Source organism: Patagioenas fasciata, chromosome 6, assembly GCF_037038585.1.
Source record: "Patagioenas fasciata isolate bPatFas1 chromosome 6, bPatFas1.hap1, whole genome shotgun sequence".
In the NCBI taxonomy this organism is placed as follows: domain Eukaryota; kingdom Metazoa; phylum Chordata; class Aves; order Columbiformes; family Columbidae; genus Patagioenas; species Patagioenas fasciata.
The window spans coordinates 9044977-9067451 of NC_092525.1; the positions used below are offsets into that span (position 1 = coordinate 9044977).

Below are 22475 nucleotides of genomic sequence, written 5' to 3' on the forward strand. Positions count from 1 at the left end.
GTCACCATAGGCATTGCAAATATTCTGCAGCGGGCCTTCGCATTAATTCTGCTGATACCAAATGCGTTTGTGGCTCCTGCTGAAATGTGATATTAACGTTCTTGCTGTGTGCAAGTGGATGATTGGATTGTGTGACATTTGAAAGTTCCTATTTATTACAGCTCTCAAGTTCGCAAGCTGCTGTTTGACTGGAGTACATGGGTGAATGTATCCTGTTTGTATTTCTAATGGAGTATTTCATCCTAATGGAGAAAATTATACACGAAAATAACTTCAGTGTTTAGCACAAGCTCTGGACTGTCTGCTTGGCTGCTTTGTTTTCCATCGAGTCAGATGTTGTCTGTATGACCTTAAAGAAATCCTTAGCTCATAAAAGAAAATAAATGCCTTTCGTCACATTACAAGGGAAAATGATTCTGTTTCCTTGATCGCACTCGACACAACATCTTTGAAATGAATCTGGAGAAGTCCTCGGATTGATCTGGCTTCTTCTAGGTCACTGAGCTATATTTCCAAAGTGTTTATACAATCTATTGAAATCAATAAACAATTTAAACTGATGTAACTGCAGAATGTTTGCAAGTCCCAAGGAAAATTGAAAGTATGACAAAGAATACAGCTGTAGAAGTTTATTTCGGTTATCAGGACAAACAGTCATTGAAATGAAATGACTTTCCTTTCAACATTGCAATATGATAGTGACACCTAAATCACATAAATAAGTAGCTAGTCATTTTAAAAACACATTATTGGTGATTCTGGGCAACTGGAATCCCTTTATTTACACCCTAACAAAGTCTGTGCTATAGATTGTTTCCAATAGGAGAGTCAGACTGTCACAAAAAGGTTTTGCTTCAGATTCTGGTTGTTACATTTCAGGCTTGATTTTATTGTCGTTGGAGTTTTGGTTGGCGTAAATATTGACATTACGACTTTAAATGTGGGTTAGACTGTAGTTATTGCTAAAATCAGACAATAACAATACTAGAAAAGCTGACGAAAAAGAAGCTGATACTGGCTTTAATCACACTTAAGGTTTTGATTTTTAATTGTAAGCTATTTGGGGTGTATGTGAGTGGGTAACATTTCTTATACCACAGCGCACACTAGTGGATTGAGCACTGAAATCACCCCAAGAAAGAAAGGTAATCGTTTTTGAATGAAGTGTTTAAAACTCCTTCTTGCAGACACAGCCACCTATTTTCTAAATGAATACAGTAGCAAGCCGGCTTTGCTTTTTTTCCCCAAAGTAAATAGATTTATCTCCAAAGCTATTTGTAAATTTAAGACGAACAACAATGATCTGAAATCTTACATATGAATTTCATCAATTTTATTTCCCAAAGGCAATCTATTCCAAGTTCTCTTCTCAGTGCCAGTAACCTGGGTGTCGGAAGAACAGCAGCTGCTGTATAAATAGGAGAAAATGCCACGACTTCATGGCTCTGGCTTTTATTTGTCAAATGGGAAATGACTCGCTCCTCCTGCATCCAGGATGCGGATCTTGAAACCTGCATTTCGGAGGTTCTTTCATGTTAGTAAATGTTTGTAAATGCTAATGGGAAGTCATAAGATGATAGTACCACTCCAGCCCCTTTCCTTTGCCCCTAATCTTTACAAGACTCCAAATGCTGCTGGTGCTGGAGCCCGGGCATTGTGATGCAGCACATCAAGCTGGGTCTGAGCGAGCAGCGAAATGGATGTTCTCCCTGCTTCAGGGACTCACACTCCTGTGTCTTGAAAGGCAGCGCTTTCCTCCCCTAACATTGTGCTTTCTTGTAGAAAAAGTAATGGCGAGATCTTTTGGTGTGACAGATCATTAGATCCTAGTATGCAAAAGCATTGAACAGTATGGATTTGCCATAAATGCCGCTGGGTTTGAAATCAATTGGAAATGTTTCAGGATGCTAATATGAATGTTATAGCCAGCTTGTGAGAATTCTTGCCTGTAAAGATCCAAAGATAAACAATATTAAATGTCATTAGAAATATGGGAAATACATCCCCCTATAGATGATATGATTCATCCTTCCAATAGTGTGTCATTTCTTAGCGCCCTTTCTTGTAGAAGAATAGACATGTTCAGACATAAACAGTTTGATTTAAGGAAACTCATACATAGGCTGAAAATATTTGGGCTCTTTAGAAGAGAGAGATTTCAGAAAGGTAAATAATAATGAGTCAATCCAAATAAGTTGATTAGATACAAGAAAATAGAAGAAAATTGCTCAAAAGCAGAGAACTGGTCACTTCCTACTGGCATTTCTATTTGTCTCTGGTAACAGAAGGAATGACCTCAAAGATTGCAAAGTGCTAATTTTATAATAAGGTTGCCAGGTTGCTTGCTTAGTACTGGAGCTCTCTATGTGTGCTGGGCTTGTTCATTCTGCAAGGCGCTGTGCAGTTCTTACCTGTACTGACCTTTCTGGAAGTGTGGTGGAGGTAAGCCAGGCACGGTCGGATTGCGGATTTCAGATGGGCTGGATAGTGCAGGGAATGGGATAAATTGGAAGGAAGAGGCAGGGGGGCTTGCGGTCCCAGTCCCACAAACCCATCCAGACCCACTGTGGAGTCTCAGCCTTCAGAGTCACGATATTTCACCAAATCTGTCGCAGCTTCTTGTGCTGCCAATCAACAGAGCAGCCCCGTTCTGCTCCTGCCTGCTGTCCCATTAGCTCCAGTTGCAGTGGTCACCTATTCATATTAGTGTGATACCACACCATAGGTTTCTTATTTTTATTTACCCCACGTTCCAGTATAAGTTGGGGAACAACTTATAGAGAGCAGCGTAGGGGAAAGGGACCTGGGGGTCCTGGGGACAGCAGGGTGAGCATGAGCCAGCACTGGGCCCTTGTGGCCAGGAAGGCCAATGGTACCTGGGGTGGGTTAGAAGGGGGTGGTCAGTAGGTCAGAGAGGTTCTCCTGCCCCTCTGCTCTGCCCTGGGGAGACCACACCTGGAATATTGTGTCCAGTTGTGGCCCCTCAGCTCCAGAAGGACAGGGAACTGCTGGAGAGAGTCCAGCGCAGCCACCAAGATGCTGAAGGGAGTGGAGCATCTCCCGTGTGAGGAAAGGCTGAGGGAGCTGGGGCTCTGGAGCTGGAGAAGAGGAGACTGAGGGGGGACTCATTCATGGGGATCAATATGGAAAGGGGCAGTGTCAGGAGGATGGAGCCAGGCTCTTCTCGGTGACAACCAGTGACAGGACAAGGGGCAATGGGTGCAAACTGGAACACAGGAGGTTCCACTTGAATTTGAGAAGAAACTTCTTCCTGGTGAGGGTGTCAGAGCCTGGCCCAGGCTGCCCAGGGAGGTTGTGGAGTCTCCTTCTCTGCAGCCATTCAAACCCACCTGGACACCTTCCTGTGGAACCTCAGCTGGGTGTTCCTGCTCCATGGGGGGATTGCACTGGATGAGCTTTCCAGGTCCCTTCCAACCCCTCACATCCTGGGATTCTCAGAGGTCAGGAAACATTGAAATGAAGCTGCACCATCTTGATTTGGTGTCTGTACCCCCTGTGATGAGATTGTGTATGTAAACATTTCATAACTTTTCCCCAATAATTCTTGCCTTATGTTGAGCTCTCCTTTTTTTTTCTTTCCTTTTTAATAACACATTTTTGGAAGTACTAACAGGTGGAGGTTGGTATGTAAATGATCATTTTCTTAAAATCTTAGTTGCCTCCCTTAGCAGTCTAAGAATAACTACAGGTATCAAACTTCTGCCAGCTTCTGGACCTACTGAGAAGGAGGGATGTTGGCTTTTTTCAGTAAAGTGAAAAAAGACCATAAAAGGGTCAAATGCAAAAGTAGCTGCTGTTTTAAGTCCCTCATGTCAAGCGAACTACCTGGATTTTAATGTAAAAAAAAAAAAAGGTGACTTAAAATGCATTTCCACCTCGTGAAACAGAGGCTGTGAATCTGCAGTTTCTAAACTCCATGGGCTTTCTGCTCTGAAATCATTGGGCTTTTCTTCCTGCTCATTTATTCCGGTGAAAAGGAATTCATGTGTTTAAGACTTGCTATAAAAAGGGGAAAATGAAACCCGATCACTGGGAATAGAACACTAACTGTTCTGTAGGGACAATGCGGACGTTATAGAAATATTACCCAGGTTACAAAATCATCAGCGTTTTTTCTGTGCTTTGCATCTTCTGTTGGTATTGAGGACGCATCCTGCTTGTGCACCGCTCTGAAATGTTGGTTTACTTGTGCCCTAGAGGAGAAAAGGAAGCAAATCTAAACATTGCATGTGTTCCAAAGAGAAGAAAGTAAGGTGTGCTTCATAATTAACAAAAAAAATCGGAGTCAAAAGCATGTTTGAGCTTTTCAGCAAGGAAATCTTTGTTCTCTTTGTTTTTCCAGGTTTAGCTCCGGTTGGCCTTCACCAGCAAACGGAGATGAGATCCATAAACGAGTGAAGAATATTTTAAGGACACACAGTGCCAGACAGCGCCTGATATTTGTAAGTCTGGCTGCAAACTAAATCCTTTCTTTTCTCCAAGATGGCTGAGGGAAAGAGCTGCGCCTACAGCCTTGGATTTACTACAGTGCTGCCCTTTGAGGCAGCCTCGATTGCAGAGCTATGGCTTCAGTAGATGAGCTGAACTGTTTCACACTGATTTCAGTAGCTCCTCTGTGTGTGGCCTTTATGCACGGCTGGGATGGGTGACCTCTCAGGGGGATTGAGGACAGATACAGGATTTTCTGATATCTGGTTCTCTACTTCCAATTTAAGCAAAAGATATGTTACGGATCTGTAGAGCATCAAGGCTTAACGTGTTGTGCAGCTGCACATCAGCAGCTGCTTGTGTCCAGCTGTTTGTAGAGCTAATGTTGTTCCTCAGATGTCTGCTTTTTCCCCTTAATTACCTGGCTTTCAAGGAACAGAGCTTTTTATCTAATGAGGTGATGCCCCGGCTCAGAATACGTTGTCCTTGAGCCTCATGGAGTTTTGAAGTGTGGTTTTAGACGGATAAAAGTTTTTGCTATAGCGATTTAGAGAAATGCAGTTGTGGCACAGGATCTCCCTGGCCTAAGCATTTTACAAACCGAATTGCAAGGTTGTTCGTCTGCGAAGAACTCAGCACCTTACGTGTAAGGTGAGGGCACGGAAAGGTAGGTACAAGGATGTAAGGATGAGAGTTGGTAAGATGAAGATTTTGTGCTTTTTGTTTTAAACTCTGAAAACCTTTTCTCATTCACACTAAGGCTGTTGGATCTACTGCAGGCTGTCCCTCCCTACGTTTGTATTCCAACTTTATGATCTTGTGAGCTCTCAAATAGAAAATGTGACAGACATCTTATGTGTTTCAGCCACTCCAAAATAGGCACAAATCATGTCAAATGTTTCAATGAACTTAAGATAACAAATTGAATTTCCTGACAGTGCAGCACCTCCATGTAATGAAGGTCTGCCCTAGCCTGTCACTAGTGGTCCTTGACTACCTTCCTTGGCCAGTAGACCATGACTTTACAATAAAGATCCTAGTTTGTTAGGAGGGCTGGATGGCTGGTTAACAGTCTCTCCATGCATTTACTCACATTTTTAGGAAAAAAAAAACCCAAACAACTTCACTTAAAACATTCTGCTCTAAAATGAGCTACACATATGCTGGTGTTGACTTGTTACTGCAATATTACAGAAATACATACGAATTTGCAAGCGCGGTGTTAGATTCTTGAAGCATGGTGCTTTCTGCTAGCACACATTGTCACCTCCTGTACCAAACACTGCTGAATACTCCCAGGGATTAATAATCAGAGATGGTGCTTTTCTGTTTCCTCCCCTGCTGGAAAACTTCCTGTTTCTGCTCTAAAAAAGTCCAGATATCAGGGTATTGGGGGAGATTTTTGAGTCCTTCATTACCAACCTGATCAGAACAAGGACGATTTTTCTCATTCCATTTTCTTCCTCTGGGCAAAAGGAACGGGAGGATGTTACAGAGGAGTCTCATAGTGTTTGGTAACTGTCCACCCAGCTTGTGAAGGCGCTGCTAACACAGCTGACCCGCTCAAAACCAAAATACAGATCAGGTCTCCTTACAGTGAACACTTGAAAATAGACCAGGAGTGGTTGTGTTTCCCCCAACTCTGCATTGTGGTGCGGTGGATGGATGAGGCAATCAGATGACCGTCAAAGTGGGGGAATAGCAAAGGGAGTGCACCGGCAATGCGGTGAGTAGACTTTGGCTCCTCGTCCAGACTTTGAAAGGTCAAAAAGCCTCTCACTGTTTCATTCCAAAGAGCCTAATGCTCAATAACCATTCCCAGGAGCATCCAGTTGTGTTTTCCAGCATTTCGTTTCCATAGTGCTCTGTAAACCAGTGTGACTGCGGATTCCTTAGGGTGTCCGCTGTGACATTCTGACAGCATTGTAACTTTACCATCTTTTTTCTGCTTTCCAGAACAGAATTTGCCTTTGGCAAACGCTGCAGAGTTTTCTTCAGCACTGTACCCCGTTTCCTCTGCAGTGCTTTGTAGTCTGACTGCCGGAGGAAGAGTTTTCCTGTTTACAAACACATTTATTACCTTGTCTTTCACCGTAATAAATTGCGTTGGGTTTTTCCTCAGCCATACATCTGCCGTTCAGCTTACTCTGCATCTTATTGCCATCTACCTCTGTATTTATTGTCTTTTCTCCCAGTTCTGTGTTACCAGCAAGCGTGATTATTTTTATTGCAGTCTTTTTCTCCCAGTTATTTCTCCTGCAGCATGAAAGATGATTTTGTTTACTAATCCTTACAGCAACTGGCTTCTGCTAAAAGCGTCACCTAATGTCACCTCTTGAGTAGCATCTTTGCTCTTCAGAGTAGAGTGAACATGGGTGTGGGTGGTGGAGTTTCCACCATCCCATCGAGGTGAGCAACTGGCTCCCTGCACATGAGGCGTTACCTAAGAGGGCAAATATGGGTTAATGAATGTCTAGATGGCATTTGGAAGGTCAGAGTGCTTTCTAGCGACTCCTGAGAATACCACTGAGGATTCATTAAGTGTATCATACTTATTTTGTAAAGTTGGGCGAGCGTGTTCTCAGGCCTGTACGTGGAATCGATGTATTCAGGTGTGCAGAATGGTAAAATGCATTAAATGGATAATGGCGACTCATTATGAAAACTCATAGATAAGTTTTAGATTCTTTTCCCCTTCTTCTACAAGAAACAAAAGTAAAGCACCGAGCAATAGGTTTCATAGCGTTTAACCAACTTGTTTGTTGGGGATTATTGAAGCTTGTGCTGTCTGCATAATTCTTTAGATCTACGCTGGCTAGAAATTCTTTCCAGTTTATTACCTGAAAATTATTAGCTGAGTCGTACCAAACTTAATTAAAAGTGTTCATAAATGGCATTTGGCTCATTACACTTTGTCCCTTTCTGCCCCAAGAAATGTAAGCACGTTAGTAGTCTTCTACTAAATGGAAAGAATTTTTGAAATGAGATCATTGGAATCGGAAACCAAGGTAATGAGAATTTGATTTCTGGGTTTTTTTTAGGATGAGAGTAACTCGTCAAAAGGAGACTTGACTGAGACAAAAGAATCTTCGCATAAAGCGTCCTCAGCCATGGGCGAACTGCAGAGCAGGTATGGAGATTTCCTCTGGCCAAGACACAACATCCATACTCATGATGTTGCCCTTTACATTTAGCTAAAAAATAGCTTTTTCCTATTTTGAGCTGTGTACTGTATTTAATCAGGAAAAGGCTTCTCTAAGAGTTAGGCCTACAAAGTTTTTTCACCTAAAAGTGAAATATAGTTAACTGTCGTTATTTATGCCTTCCGTTCTGTTTGGTATCGTGTCACCATAGCCCCCATGAAACACTGATTTTGGAACTGGACTTGGTCGTGAAAACAATCCTTAGGCAGTAGTTTGGGGATTTTATCAACCAGAGAGCAAATGTCACTTGAAAAATAACCAGTTGGGTTTATTTTCTTCAAAATATGGACGTGCAAAAACAAATAGAAGTTGATTTAGTAATACGGTTTGGGGCTGATTTGTTGTATTTTGGTTGTTGTTGGGGGGTGTTTGGTTTGGGTTTGTGTGTGTGGTCTCTTGTTTGGGGTTTTTTTTGTTTGGGTTTTGCTTTGGGTTTTTGGTGTTTCATTTCTTTCCCTAAACACGTATTTGGGAAGGAGAAGATTGTTGGAAACCACAGCAATTTTATATATATACACACTATGGTTTAGTGATTCAACAAAAACCTGGTTAATCTAAGTTCATTATTCTGTGCAGCCCTCGCATGTATGACCAGGCTTTCATTCAAATATCTTACTTTAAAGACACCAATTGAATTGATTTTGGCAACTTCTGTAGTGGACGTTATCAATATTGATGTTCTCTGTGCACGCACAGTATTCTGGAGGATGTTTTGGATACTTGTTGGAGGAAAGACACTAAGCAATGTAAAACATTTTCAGGGTTGTATGGCTTTTCTGTTTATAGGAAGAGAGAAATCCTAGAACTGTGGTGCTAACTTAGGAAAATAAGGTTTTATTGTGCTAATGTGATCGCTCAGTGTTGAGCACAGGGCTTGCAAACAGGACACAGGGACAGAGTTCACAGGAGGACATGGTGCTGTCAACCAAATGTTGGCAGCAAAGCAGCTGATTGCAAACCACTGGGAGTAAGGAAAAAGGCTGTGTTCTGTGAAATATTTAGGATATGATTCACTCAGAAAAGAACGTCTGCGACTCTTAAAGGAGATGTTTGAGGGAACAAAAGCATATGACGGGCATTTCAGAGCAGGGAGTTGCGTGCAGAAATCCTACTGTTAATGTGACTTGTGAGTGTAATTCCCCAGTCGCTCAGCTGGTTGCCAGTTGGGACAGGAGCGGGAGCCTGCCCTGGCTTGGCTGTGTGTGTCCACACCAGTGCTGAATATCTCATGTACAAGGGCTGGAGAATGGAAATACACACAGTATTGTGCATCAGCAGAGAGGGAACACACAGCAGAGAGGAGGCGGCCAGACCCCAGTTGTTGGTGGGACCCCAGGGTGTTGACTTGTCACCATTTAACACAAGCCTGCATAACTTTTCTATTGATTTTGCTGTTTGGTTTCTTGGTGTCTGTGAAGCACAGTTCACCCGCTGCAGAATGAGAAACACATTGAAATTATCTGCATGCCGTTGATTGACTTGACATATGGAAGCTGTTCTGAAAAAGCGTGAAGTTGGCCTCCCTCCCTTTTTAATATTTGAGCCACATAAAGACCTTGTTGTTGTTGTTTTATGTGGTATAGGTTGGCATCACTGTAATGTTTGAATGTAAGAAATGTAAAGGCAAAAGCCAATCCTTCTTCTGTTCTCCATGGGACATGAATTTAGAAAAAGGAGCCTACATTTTCTCTTCTTCCCTCACCATCTTCCTTTCTTGAAGTGCAAACCTTGTGTTTTGATGCATCTCGGTAGAAGTATATTTCTTAGTCCTTTGACATAAGGATTCTTCCAATTTTGTCATAGATGTTTGCTGGTATTTACTTGAGGACAAAGTTGTAAGTACTGGTTTGGCCTTAGTAGCTTAATATGCGTATGAGAAACATAATCCATGTCCTAAGGGAAGATGGTCCCTGTCAGCATCACATTTCCAGTTCCATTCCCCAGACTGAGAATACTCACAAAAGGCTGAAGATAACATGATTCTATTTTTTGGGTGTCTTAAGTGGTTAAATCTCTGAGCAGATGTGAAAAAGATGTCACCTCAGCAGTCATTTTCTGCTTAGGATTTTGGAGCTGGTTGTTTCATGCTTTATTCCAGGAAAACGCCTCATTTCATTATATGACACAAGCCTTTGTTTTGAAAGTTCCAAGTGAAGGCGTAGTCGCGAAGTCTAGATACACATCCTTCAGATTTGTCAGTGTTTTGTCATGATTTTCAGCGAATAAATTCCACTTCATAGGCCTAGGAAGTAATTTATCAAAGCCACCGAAATATGAGACGGTATTTGTGTTTAGTATTAAAACAGTGACACAGAAGATGGGGTGGGGAAGGAACACTCGATTGCCACTATATCATAATGTATTGGGTAGAATACTTAATCCAAGATGCTTCCGATGGAGCACTTTGCAGCTGCAACCACAGTAATTTAATATACCTCTGATAGATTGTCTTCATATTGAAATAGCTGCTTGTGGTTACGTTTTGACCTTCAAAGGACACAAAAATCCTGCTGTGCTGCTCTTGCACAGGCTCAGTGCCTCGTCACACTGCTGATCAAAACACGGCCAAACCACTGCTCTCTGCAAATTAATTCTCTTTCTATTCGGGAGGTGTCGAGTGCACTCAGATCACTGGAGGAGAATTTGTGTGAATGAGTAACGTGGGGCTCCCGTTTCTTAGGAGTAGCTGCAGTGCAGTTTTTTTATCAATTTCTGAAAGGCAACCCATGATTTGCAAGTTTTGTGCTTCTGATTCCTCTTCCTTACCTTGGTTTGATCGTTATTTCCTATCTTCTTTCTGTTGACAGTTCAGCAGTGCAGCAGAACGCTACTGTTCACCTGGATAATGGTGAATATCGGCCTGGTCGTGCAGCTGTATACAAAGGGAAGCCTCACCGAGCGATCTTTGAAGAGAGCCTCGAGAAAATATACAGAAACATGTACCGGAAAGCTACCGGCACTGATCCACACCCAAAAACTCACTCCTGATAGCAATTCACCTGCACACGCACAGTACACAGTATTATTTGTAATGAAACGTTTTTATGTAGCAGATATTTGTACTCTATTTTTAAGGTGTAATGATGGTTGAGCAGGTTTTTGGAGAAATGGGGGTTTGCCAAAAGGAAACTTAATATTACCAACCCCCTGCCCCCATCCCTGCCAACTCACCAGGCACCAAGCCCCCTCGCGGTTAATCAGGATGGTGCTGCTCCTCTGAGGCTGTGAAAAGTCCGTCGTCTGAAGGCTGACAGGTCTGCTGGACATTCCTGTCTGACCTCAGCTCAGGTTTCAGCTGCAGCCACTCCTTATTAAATAATTAAAGCTTTTTAGTAACATAAATAGCATTAGTTGAAGTAGCAGCACGTCCTAGTGTTCAGAGAGCGGGGTCTAACGGAGGAAGGTGAAGGTGAGTTTTGTCCCATGTGGGATTAAGGGAATTGCTCTCTAGAAGCCTTTGGATTGTTTCTTTTTGAGGAGAAAAGCTCTGCCCTATAGATGTGCTTTCAAAGATGTGTTTTTCAAGCACCTTTAGTCACAAATTTTCTAATATTGTCAAATTTGAAAAGGAAACCCAGCAGCCTTCATATCAGAAGAAGGGTCATCTTCACACATCCCGAGCATTTGGAAGTTTCCAGGTTCTTTTGAATGCAGCCATGACATTTGCCAATACACTGGTAATTTTCAAAGATCTGAATAAGAAAGGAGTGTGGAGAGGGCAGGAGGGGCGCCAGTCATGGAGCCCCCTACAGCCCTCTCAAGTTCCTGCAGCGCAATCCCAGCTCATTTGGAGCCCGTCCTTCCCTGTCTGCTGGGATCCTCTTGGCAGAAACCGCGTTGTTTTTGCTAAAGGCCACCAAATGTTCATCAGCAGTTCGATGCTTTCCCTGGGGACGGAACCTTTTCAGCCTTGCATTGAACACATCCCACATTAGCAGCCCGGGGCAAATTGCCCATCTATTGAAAAGCAGCATGTTTTAAAAGGGCAAGAGTGTCCATCTCCTGCTTCCCTTCAGAATGCGGGGAAAAACAAATGCCTGTTCTGGCTCCTTCCCTGCCTGAGTGAACAGATTCAGCTACACCGATGCCATTTTACCTGTTAGGATTGGATGAAGGATAAAGCGAGCAGTACAGATGGCAGAACATATGACTGTAACCTGCCAGCATGCCTGGATAAACAAAAAGTTGGTCTATTCTGCCTTCCATCCTTTAATGCTGAGACAACATAATTGATTTGAGAAAGCAGTTGGTGAGCAATTATGCTGGTGGGAAAGGACGCTGAAGGGCTCTGTGCTTCTGCTTCAGGAAGGGGGGCTCTCGGAGGAGGTGTCTTGCATATGGACATTTTTATTCCCTGTCGCTGTTAAACCAGTTGAAGTGGATTAACACTGATAACTTGCTGTCCCTGGTGCCATTCGCATGTCGGTGCTTTCAGAGGGCATTAGTCGCACAGTGTTATGCCATGGAGAAGTGTTGAGTCACTCTATGCGCTTTCTTTGCAGTAAAACTTCCCCAAGCGGTGCCACAGGAGGCACGGTGGCCGTGGAGCGTTGTGCTATGGGACCTGTTCCTGTGACCCTCTATTAGTCCATAAAGGAATAGTTGCTTCTCCTTGTTGCTCAGGACAGTAGGTAGATTCAAATTCCTCCGAAATACACAGGGCACATTCTGAGAGATACTTTCCAAGCTTTTGGTTTAAAAAGAATCTACTAAACTACGAAGGTGGCTGCAGTTTCCTGGATGTGTTTGAGGCATAAGATTTAGTGTTCCTCTCATGGTATCCCAGAGTTTTCGTTCAATAGTCTCTGTGTGTTCCCACCACAGTGTTACAGTCTTCTGAAGGTGGGCTGCTTCACAGCAAAGTATATCATGATATACAAGTACTAATCCATTTTTCCCTCCCCAGGAACCCAGCATTGCAGGTTCTAGTCCCTTCCTGTTCGATGTGTAAGATGGCCTGAACACCGAGGCTTCGGGTGTTTTGTATGCATGAGTAAGGACGCAGTTTGCCCTGAATCCAAGACATGAGGGGCTAAGGTTGGAGGCCACTGTGAAAAAACAGGGTAATGTTTCCAAGGGGTCCAGAGGAATGGCTGGGGAGTATCTGTTTAACTCCACTAGCTAAAGAAAGGCAGCATGTGCTAATGTGGCCACCTTCAAAGATGGAAGTATTGTTTTTAAAGCTGCCAACTGGACAGAATTAAAAAATAAGCGCCATACATTGAATTTGGACTCGTATGGATGTTCTCACTGTATGCAGCGTAACAAAAATGAAGCAGATAGACTGTGAGTGTCTGGCCCTGCTCCAGCCGCGTGGGGAGATGGGGGGTGCAATGTCTCTCCAAATCAGCTGCTGCAGGATCTTTCTCCCTTGGGTCAGAGCCATCCCACAGCTTACACGTGGTGACACAGCAAGGAGCGTTCTCTTCCAAGCCCTGTGCTGGGAACCCACTTTGCTTAAGGGAAAGCTTTTCTATGAGATGTGACTTAAGACCCAAATTACTCCAATCTGCCCACGGAATCTGCAAACCACTCGGTTTTCAGCAGCTTTTGGCCCCTGTTTGCTCAGCTAACCCTGCCATTAATATGCACACAGCTCCTGTGCACCGAGCGCCGCGGCTGCTTTGCTGCTGCACGAAGTGATAAGTGGAGGTTCAGGCAGCGAACCAACATAGTAATAAACTGTAATTGTTTAGTGCACCTTGCCTTCTAATGCAATTTAAATCCCTTCTATCAAATGCAAATTTCTAGGTTCCTGAGTGGAGCTTAAAATAGCATTTTCTGTGCTCATTCCTTATCTTTTGCCATCCACAAAGTGGTCTGTTAGTGACAGTGGGATGGCATAATCCCACCCCCATCGTTTTCATCCTAAAGGAAAGCTGCCTACTCAAATCTAGAAATAATGGGCTAGATTAAGAGCAAATTAGTGTTTTCCTGTAGTCTGTCTCTTTCTCTTGCCCTCCCCAATTTATAATAACCCATGAGTATTCTCACCAAATGCTATTCAGCGTCCAGTGTTGGTTGCAGGATGCAATGAGTGCAATCAGTTAATCATTTTCATTTTAATAAATCAAAGTCTGCTTCCTGCTTGCTCCCTTCCCTCTTTCCTACACATAACGATGTGGTTGAGGATCTTGGGGTGGCTTTAGCCAAACCTACCTGCCTGTGTTGGGTAGAGATGCAAATCCTCTGCTGCACAGTTGTTGCTTTGGAAGTCACTCAGTCATTGACCTGTGGTGGATTAAAGGCAAAAATGTCAAACTCTTTAATGATTTGCCTTATCTAAGTTTTCAACTAGGAGAAAGGAAGCGTAAATTGGGCCACTGGGGACAGGAGGCATGGGGATGGCTGCAGCAATGGGAACGGGTAGCAGCAGCTTTGTAAGATAGATGGGCAGCAGTGTTTATACCCCGAATCTGAGCAGCTTGGCAGATGATGAAATCCGTTATCACCTGTTTGAATTTTACTGTTATTTAGGAGGCTGCCAAAACAGTGAGGGGAGAAAGGCGTTGGCGATCTGGTTTTCGGTAAAATGACAGCACATTTACCTCTGCCCAGTATTAAATAGTCTGATCCAAACACCCTCTCTTTGTTACCTCAGCTGTAAAATGGGGAGTTTGTGCTCTGTTGAAGCTTAATTAAATGACTGTGAAGTGCTTTGGGATCCCGAGGTGAACGTTACAGAAATTATTGTGTGGAAGCCTGCCTGAAAAGTCCCATCTACAGGTTACTAAAAAGGCTTTATTTTCATTTTCCTAGGTTTATTATGTTTTAATCGGACAATTATTAAGCAAGTCTTAATCTTACCAAGACAGAAACCTATTACATCTAAGAGATGGTTGAAAAAGATAATGAACTGCTTTACTACATGTGATTTTTGGAGCTAATCTTTGCAGTCAGTATCCTGCTCAGCTTCTGTCTCCTGCACGAGCCGGGTTCATCACACTCATAACGATTGCACTCATATAATCTGTTTTTTTTTTAAAACCAAATTATTTTGTTGTCACCCTGATGTCTTAGCGCTGTCTGTTGTCTCATCAGCACTATTCACTTCTATCACGTCATTAGTTCCCATCCTCTTCCCAGGAGCAAGGGGGCAATGGTGTGTGCAACTCAACAGGGGAAAGGTTTGTGATGGGTTTGTCAGAGCAAGTTGGGAGGAATCTCTGCCTTTTCACTCCCTGCGCAAGGAACAGCTCCTTGTATAATTGTGCTCTTCCTAAATTTTAAGCTTGAAAGTGTTTTCTGAAACACTGAACTATGCAACAAAATCCTTAGCTTTTTAGCAGTGCTATCTGAACTGTGCAAATCTCGTAATGTGGAATCTCTGGGTCACAGGGAAGCCTACCATGGTCTTAATGACTTTGGGGGTTATGGAGTGCTCATTAGCAGGATGCTGGAAGTATCTCAAGAGCTTTGTTTAGTAGTCAAGGAATTTGGGGAAACTTTGGAATAAGTGAAACGTAGTTTCTTGGTTCCGTTGAAAGCAACTGAAGGTAAGAGAGAGCAGCAGTTCTGAGGATGATCTTGCCGAGCCGCCTCACAGCAGAAATAGTGCTGGGTTGAGCTGATGCTCTCTGGTACCAGCAGAGAATTGGGCTCTGACCAGTTCCTTTCAGTCCCAACAAATAAACCAGTGTGGTGGGAAGCGATCAAGAACACCTAATATTGCTGTTTCTGCTGCACAGTTGTTCTGTGTTCTGTTACAGCTATTAAGCGCAAGCCCTACTGCTTTGTCTGTGCATTTCAAAACATCATCAACTGAACCCCTGAAACGATGAGGCCGTAGCTCTGTTTGTTAGCAATGTTGGCTTGCCGAGGACATGTGGTTTGTTACCTGTTGTGTCTTCAGTGAGAAATTCTCGAAGTGTGGTGGTAATTTGGATGGCGACACGAAGGAACGATAGCCTTTGTCTTTGCTTGATCGATGTGGAGATTGTGCTTTCTCCATTCAGTTCTGGGTGATGGCTCTGACGTAGCAGAGAGCCCTGCAGGCTGAGAAGCAGTGATCTGCGCCTTCTTCTCACCTCTCCAGGGAACGGAACGGAGTTTGCTGCTGCAAAACAATGTCCCTCTTGGTTCTTAAGAACTTATTGATCCTGAGGATACAGCGCAGAAATGTTGTTGTAGGGTGGGATGTTTGCGTAACCAATGATGCCATGAAGGGGCTGAGCCCCACGCGGAGCGCGGGTGGGATGCTGACAGCATCCATGAATTATGCATCTGTGAATTAGCAGCGTATAAAACAACCTGTGAATCCTACGAGTGGCACAAGCACCCTTTCATCACTGGGCAGCGGTGGGTTCTGATACTCTATTTGTATTGTTACACTGACTTGAATTTTTGAATGTGTAGCTAATGGTGCTGTTAGTAAGGCTGTAGTTGTAGAACTGTTTCATTCAGTACGGCAGTAGTAAACACTTGCTAAGAGGTTGCTTTCCTCCCTGCCTTGTTTTCACCACAGTCATCTCGTGTTTACACACATTTTAGCCTCTGTGCCATTTTTGAAGGCTTTATTTGTCTCATTTACGTTTTTGGTTTGGATAATACTTAAATATGAAATCCATCTGGGAAACATATTGTATATTCACATGGAGGGCTAAAACCAGTTTTTAATTAAAATTTTATACAGCACTTGTATTTCACTTTGTCCTGGTTTATTATGAAACACTTCAATCTCCTTCCTCAAACACATATGTCTTGTGCGGTTCAAGATGTTCCTCGTTGCTCATGCAGAACGGGTTGCCGAGCTCTGTCAGCACAGCACCATATGTTCGGGGCTCCGTCTCGCCTCTCTGGCGGTTGTGGAGGCAGCAGATTGGATGCAACGCGGCTCCGCTCTGCTCCTTCTTTTCTTTGTAAACTTGTCAGGAGGTGGAAAAAGCCGGCAGAAGAAAACACTGAATAACACTCGAGTGATTTATCAGGAAGTTATGATAGCAACTTGGCCAATCGAAACTGAGCTTTCCCGTGTACTCGAGGGTTTTCCTTAATTGCAGCTTATGGGTTGTCCATAAAGCGACGCGGCCCTCAGTCATACCTGCTATTACCCCCAAAATGAGTGCTGAAGATTGAGACACAACTGAAGCCTTTTGGAAGTGACAAGCATTAAGTGCTCTTCATTTTGCAGGGATCTGCTATTTTAATTAAAGTGAGTGATAGAAGGTGGGCATGTGCTGGGATTGGGTTCCTCATCGCCGTCTTCTGGCGTTGTGGAAAATAACTCTCTGCTGTTTAAATGCCTGCGACTGAGGAGTGAAATGCTAACACTGATGATGGCCTTCTGCTTGGGTTTGCTGGGGGGGTTGTTGGTTTTTGTGTGTATATATGGGTGGTTTTTTCGGGGGGGAAGTGCGTTTTTGTTCTGTTTTCTGTTTTCTGTTGGTTGGGTTTGGGTTTTATTGTGGCTTTTTTGTTGGTTGGTTTGGTTTTTGGCTTCATTTAGTTTGTTTGCTTGAAGTAGTTTATCTCGCCAACCCATTCCTGTTTCCTCCCTGTCCCACATCACCTTGACCATGAACCAGTAGGTACCATCAATCTTTAATATGCTGCTCGTATGGTGAAAGCTTCTCAGAACCATCTCTGTGCCTGTGACAGGACCAAAGTTTGTGATTCTGGAACTTGAGCTTAAAAACAAACAAAGAAAAGGAGAAGAAGGAGTAAGAAAGCAGTGAGAAAGGAATACATATTAAACTGTTTCCCCTTTGCTGGGCTTTGGGGCCGGAGGACAGGGCTTGAGTGGCGGGTTGGCACCAGTGGGGAGGAAACTCTGCGGTCCTGACCGCGGGTGGGTCAGAAATCAGCAGCTGGAGTGACAGGAGGGTAAACGGGCTGGGCTGACAGGCAGCTCAGCTCCGGGGACTCTATTTACATACGCTTAAAACAAACACAAAAAGCTGCCTTTGTTCCCCGGGGGAAAAAAAAAAACCCTCTATTTACTTGGCATTCAGCTCGTGTAGAAGCTGCAACTTCTTTTCACGGAAAATGTAGAAACAAAGCAACTGACATTTCTGCTTTGATGTGAGGCTGAAGCGAGGATTTGATTTTGAAATACAAAAGTAAACTGAAACAACTTCCAATTTAAAGGTGGGGGTTTTTTTAATGACCTTAAAAGTTTTGAGAAGTTTTTTTTTTCCCTCCCCTTAAGGACTGGAAGAAATTATAACAGTGATCTTACTGATAGCTGTAAGTCTACAGAGACAGTGGCTGTAGGTTAATGACAAACTGACACTGCTGCTTGCCTGTGCTTCCAGCAGGATGGGTTTTGCTTCAGCCTGATGTGAACCATCGCACTGCGTGAGCTGGTGATGAGCCTCACATATTAAATGGAATGCGGCTCTTGCGGAAGCTACAGCCGAACGCTTGGAACACCATGCCTGTTCCCAACAGATGCAGGAAAACTATGGGGTCCTTAAAATAGTTACCCTGGTCCTTCCCCCCGCCACACACACACATGCACCCCCTTGGAAATTAAGCTTGCTGTCTTAGTCTAAGCCAGAAAGTGGGCTGAGTGTCCCTGATAATCTCATTCCAGCGCTGAATCCGGAGCAGAGCCAGCCCAGCTGATGGGTGTAGTGGAGAGGCCACACCGCAGTGATGAGTGTGCAAGTGCACTTGCTCTGAGGTTTTGGTTGGTGCTCTGACAACTTCATATCTCTGTTTGTTGTCCTTGGCATGGTGGTGCCATCTGGTCTTGCTTGGCCAGCTTATCGGTAATACTGCTCTGCATGGTATTGCAGGTTTTGCTTATGAAATCTTGGGCACATGGGTACCTTGATGCCAGCCTCTGACCAGATGACACATGCTTAAATAACATCCCCCATGCATTGGGGTGGATACACAGCGGTGCTGGAAATTGCAGTGAGACAAGGCATGAAGATAGTTCAGGTCTTATGTGGGATCTCAGGCCAGGAATTAACCAGCTATTGGATGTCCAGAGACCTCTCAGCTCCCTTGAAGGACTTTAAATGTACAACAGACTCTGCAGAGCACTCAGTTCTGGTGCTGAGGGGCTGTTCTGGGGCAGAAGCTTTCTCCATCTCTCCTGCAGGACTTTCAATGGGTCACAGAGAGGTGGTGAAAATGTGGCACTGAGCATTAAGGTACCCCCGGGAAAAGGCAGCGCTGTGTGCAGAGGGGTTTGGGGCGGTGATTCACCTGCTCCAGAGGGGCCTGTACAAGAATCTCAAGTTGTTGTGACACCAACATTTTACCCATGCTAAAAAAATCACGTTTATTGCTCCCTGTCTCGCCTTCACAATTCCCTGTAATTCACTGTCACTGCTCAAGGCAAACAAACTCAAAACTGTTTAGAACCAGCTTTGGGGGATCACTGAGGCTGGATGGCACTGTCCACGTTACGCTGCCTTTAGTCTGAAATGGGGAAAATAAATGTAACCCAGTAAACAAACATACAGGACTGTGGGATGAGAGGCTTCAATTTGGTTTTTGCATCTACTGCATTTTATCCTTTGCTGCTTCTTTTTGCCATGATCTCATTTTTTGCCTTTCCGTGATTAGGAAGCCCTGGTTTTCTATGTGCACTGCCTATGATTTTTATTTACGTGGTGCAAGTTCACAACAGACAAATGCTTAATGTAACAGAAGAGGCTTGATGAGCATCCAGTTGAAAGCTGGAGGGAGATGCGGTTGCACTGGAAATAAGGTACAGCTTCTTTTTTTTCTCTCTAATGTAATGAGTATTTAGCTTTTAGAGCACTTTTAGACAGAAACTGGTTTCTTCGTAGCTTGCAGCCTTTGTGACAGGATTGACAGCTATACGAAGAGAAACCTGGCTAAGCTGGCAGTTTGATAGAGAGCAGGCAGGGATGTTTTGGCATATGCATTGTGGTTATTGCTCGGGCAGAGATTCCTACCAAAAAGTCCTACCTAGATCAAATTAGAAGCCTAAACCTGCCTGGACATGTGCAGCGTGAGGTCCCACCACTTACCAAAATACAGCATGTACCCAAAGTAGCTGGAGATGCTTCTCCAGCTTAAACACAGGGCCAACTCGCTTCTCTCATCACCTTTTAAACTGCAGACCAGTGAAACGCTGCTTTGGGGTACATTCAGGCTTTTCTTTATTTGTTATCAATTTTTGAAGACTTGTGCTACACTGATGACTTTTTAATTAAAAAAAAAAAAACAATCCAGAAGGCTTTGTTATGTAGCCATTAAATGTATGGTTAAATAGCAGCCAATTCAGCAAGTGTGGTTTTGCTTCTCCACAGAGACAGGTAAAGGCACATTTGGAAATCCTCTTGCTGATATGTAGCGTTTGGAAACTGCTACAGCCTGAGGTTAGCAGGGTTTTCTTTTGTCTGAGGTTTAAAACATTGCTCCTAACCTGCTATGCGGGTAAGATAAGATGAATCCACTAAAGGGCAGCTGTAGCAGAAACGCTTCTTGTGTATGTACTTCAAAATTGGTTCTAAACAATCTTCTCTCCCCACCAGCATGGAAGAGGAGCAATTTACTGGTGTTGGAAGCACTGAGAAAGGGGTAAGTGAGCTGCAGTATTTGAGGGGAACCCCTTCCAGGCACAAGGCTTTGGAGGGGACTGGTGGGATTCCCATGGCCAGAGAGGTCCTGTCGCAGAGCCTGGCAGTGGGCACAGCCCTGCGGAGACACGGCCCTGGGCACCTGCACCAAAACGGGGCTCAGAAGGTACGTTGATGGATGTGAACCAAGCAATGCAAAGGCAAAACCGACTAAGATTTTGCACTACTATTCACAGTAACAGTAGGAGGGGATTCTGATGGGTCTTTTGATGTGTGTGTATTGTTTATTATTATTATATGCGAATGAAGGGAAGGGAATGTGAGAAGAGAGTGCAGAAGAAAGGAAACTAACCCATGTAAATGTATTGAGTTTGTTTCTCCTCCCGGGCACGGGCGGTGCAGAATGGCGCTGGGACTCAGCCCCCGCCTGCCCTCCTCTCCCTCACATCTCCTGGCGCTTGTCCCCATGAAGTTTCCCTGTGTGGTGCTGCAGGGAGGACAAGGCTCCTGCAGGGACGGGCGCTTGTCAGCCCGGGTAGGGTCTGCTTTAACCCAGAAACAGGGACTCCCTGCTCCCCCGGGTCCCAGGCAACGAGCCTGAGGCACCAGAGAAAACATGGTGCCCTGTTTGCTAACTCACGCTCCACCCTGCGAAAATGCACGTGGTTTCATTTCTTTTCTTTGTAACAAACTGTATATTCTTTTAAATAACATTTTAAAATATTTTCCGGTAAATTAAAGCAATGACATGTTTGTGGGTTCATTGTTAATTTCATTTCCTTTGGCTCAGCCAGCCAGATAAAATGCAACGTTATTAATCTTTGTTTAAAAGAAGATCCTTTGCTGAACAGTAATAAATGATCGTGATAGATTTGTCAGGAAAATGAATGATAATCATTTGCAGATAGACACAAGCCTAGTATGGAAGATTAATAAGAAAATATGTATTGGCATCATTAATAACATCTGCTGCCAATGGGCTTGTATATTGGTTACAGCTCTGCGAGCGATGTGCTCTTGTTAGGATACCGCGATTCATCAGGCGCGGTGAGCGAGGCTGTGCGGTGCTCCCCGGCGATGACAAGTGCTCCGCGGGACGGGCTCGGATGGGCCTGTCATCACCAGTGTGGCAGTTCTCATCCCCCCCCCGAGAACTGGAGCCTTCGATGGGGCAGTTAATGGCTCGCTTGTGGGACCTGGGGTCGGTTGACAGGGTCATTAGCAGAGGAGGGGCCCCAAGAAGCTTCTGGAATGCCCACAGCCAGATCTGATCAGACTATAAAACAGGGTCCCCTCTGAAGATCCCCTTTGTGTGGTCTTCTTGGAGCAGCGGGTCTGTGCTGGAGCCCTCCCCTTAGACTGGGACGCTGTCTAAGGACCCTTCCTGGGACTGGGAGCGCCTCACCTCCTCCTTTGGGTGAGTGATCATTTAAGTCCTTGCTGATCAGGCAAGTGTAGTCCTGGCCAAACCAGGAGAGTGTTTGGGTACTTGGGGCAGAGGGCTCTGGTTTGTTTCTTGTGAGTCCATGCATGCACACTGCGGATCCTCATTATTCTCATTTGCTGCACCCTAATAATCTCCTCAACTGATATCCAAACCTTTATCTTCTGCTATCGGAGTGCTAACTAATTGTATAAACCCTGTTTTGGTCGGTTCATTGGCTGTGCTTTTCCGGACAAAATAAAGACTGTTTTGTCGCCTAAAACTGACCTTGGGGTCCCTCCGTGACACTGGTTCTGCTGGCACTGACTCCCCACCTGCGTTTCCTAAAAACTCCTCCGCAGCCCATGAATTTGCTCATCCCTTGCTTGTGGGGCTGCGGCTGCTGCATCCACAGATAATCCTTGTTCCCTGGGGAGCTCGACCTGCACCGTGTGGGCTGGTGTTGGACACACAGCCTCGCTCAAGGTCTGCGCTCGTCCCACCTCATGTATCTCTAAAAAGGTTCCTACAGAGCCTGCCACAGGCATTTAAGTGCTTGTATGTCTTCATACACGTCTAGAAAGTGCCCCTGTTTCACTGGATGCACAATGAGATGAAGCTCTTCACGGGTGCTGCATGTGACTGTCATGGGCTTTGGGTTTTTGGCCTTGCTCATTCCTGTTAGGAAAAGAGTGTGTTATTTGGGTGAGAGCCCTGGTATTTCTAAATGCATTAGAAATGTGTCTGTTATTATTAGACATTTACCAGCTATTAATCACAGCTGGTAACTTGATTTCCTCTAAATGTTTTCAGGTAGCCTCTGATCTGGGCACCACCTGCTCTAAATTGAATAGCAGGAAGGCAAGGCAAGCTCTGGTTCGTGTGCCTCGTCCTGCA

At 44.3% G+C, this 22475-nt stretch overlaps 1 protein-coding gene across 3 annotated transcripts in view; it reads left to right on the forward strand.

Annotated features, from left to right (window-relative positions):
* Positions 1-16292, forward strand: part of SPATA6 (spermatogenesis associated 6) — a 41333-nt gene extending 25041 nt beyond the window's left edge. For all 3 annotated transcript variants that reach the window (XM_065842381.2, XM_071809890.1, XM_065842380.2), the window contains 3 exons: positions 4364-4463; positions 7491-7579; positions 10460-16292. In XM_065842381.2, coding sequence (XP_065698453.2) covers positions 4364-4463; positions 7491-7579; positions 10460-10640 — 370 coding nt within the window. In that variant the 3' untranslated portion in view covers positions 10641-16292. The remainder of the gene's footprint in view (positions 1-4363; positions 4464-7490; positions 7580-10459) is intronic.
* The last annotated feature ends 6183 nt before the right edge of the window (positions 16293-22475 follow it).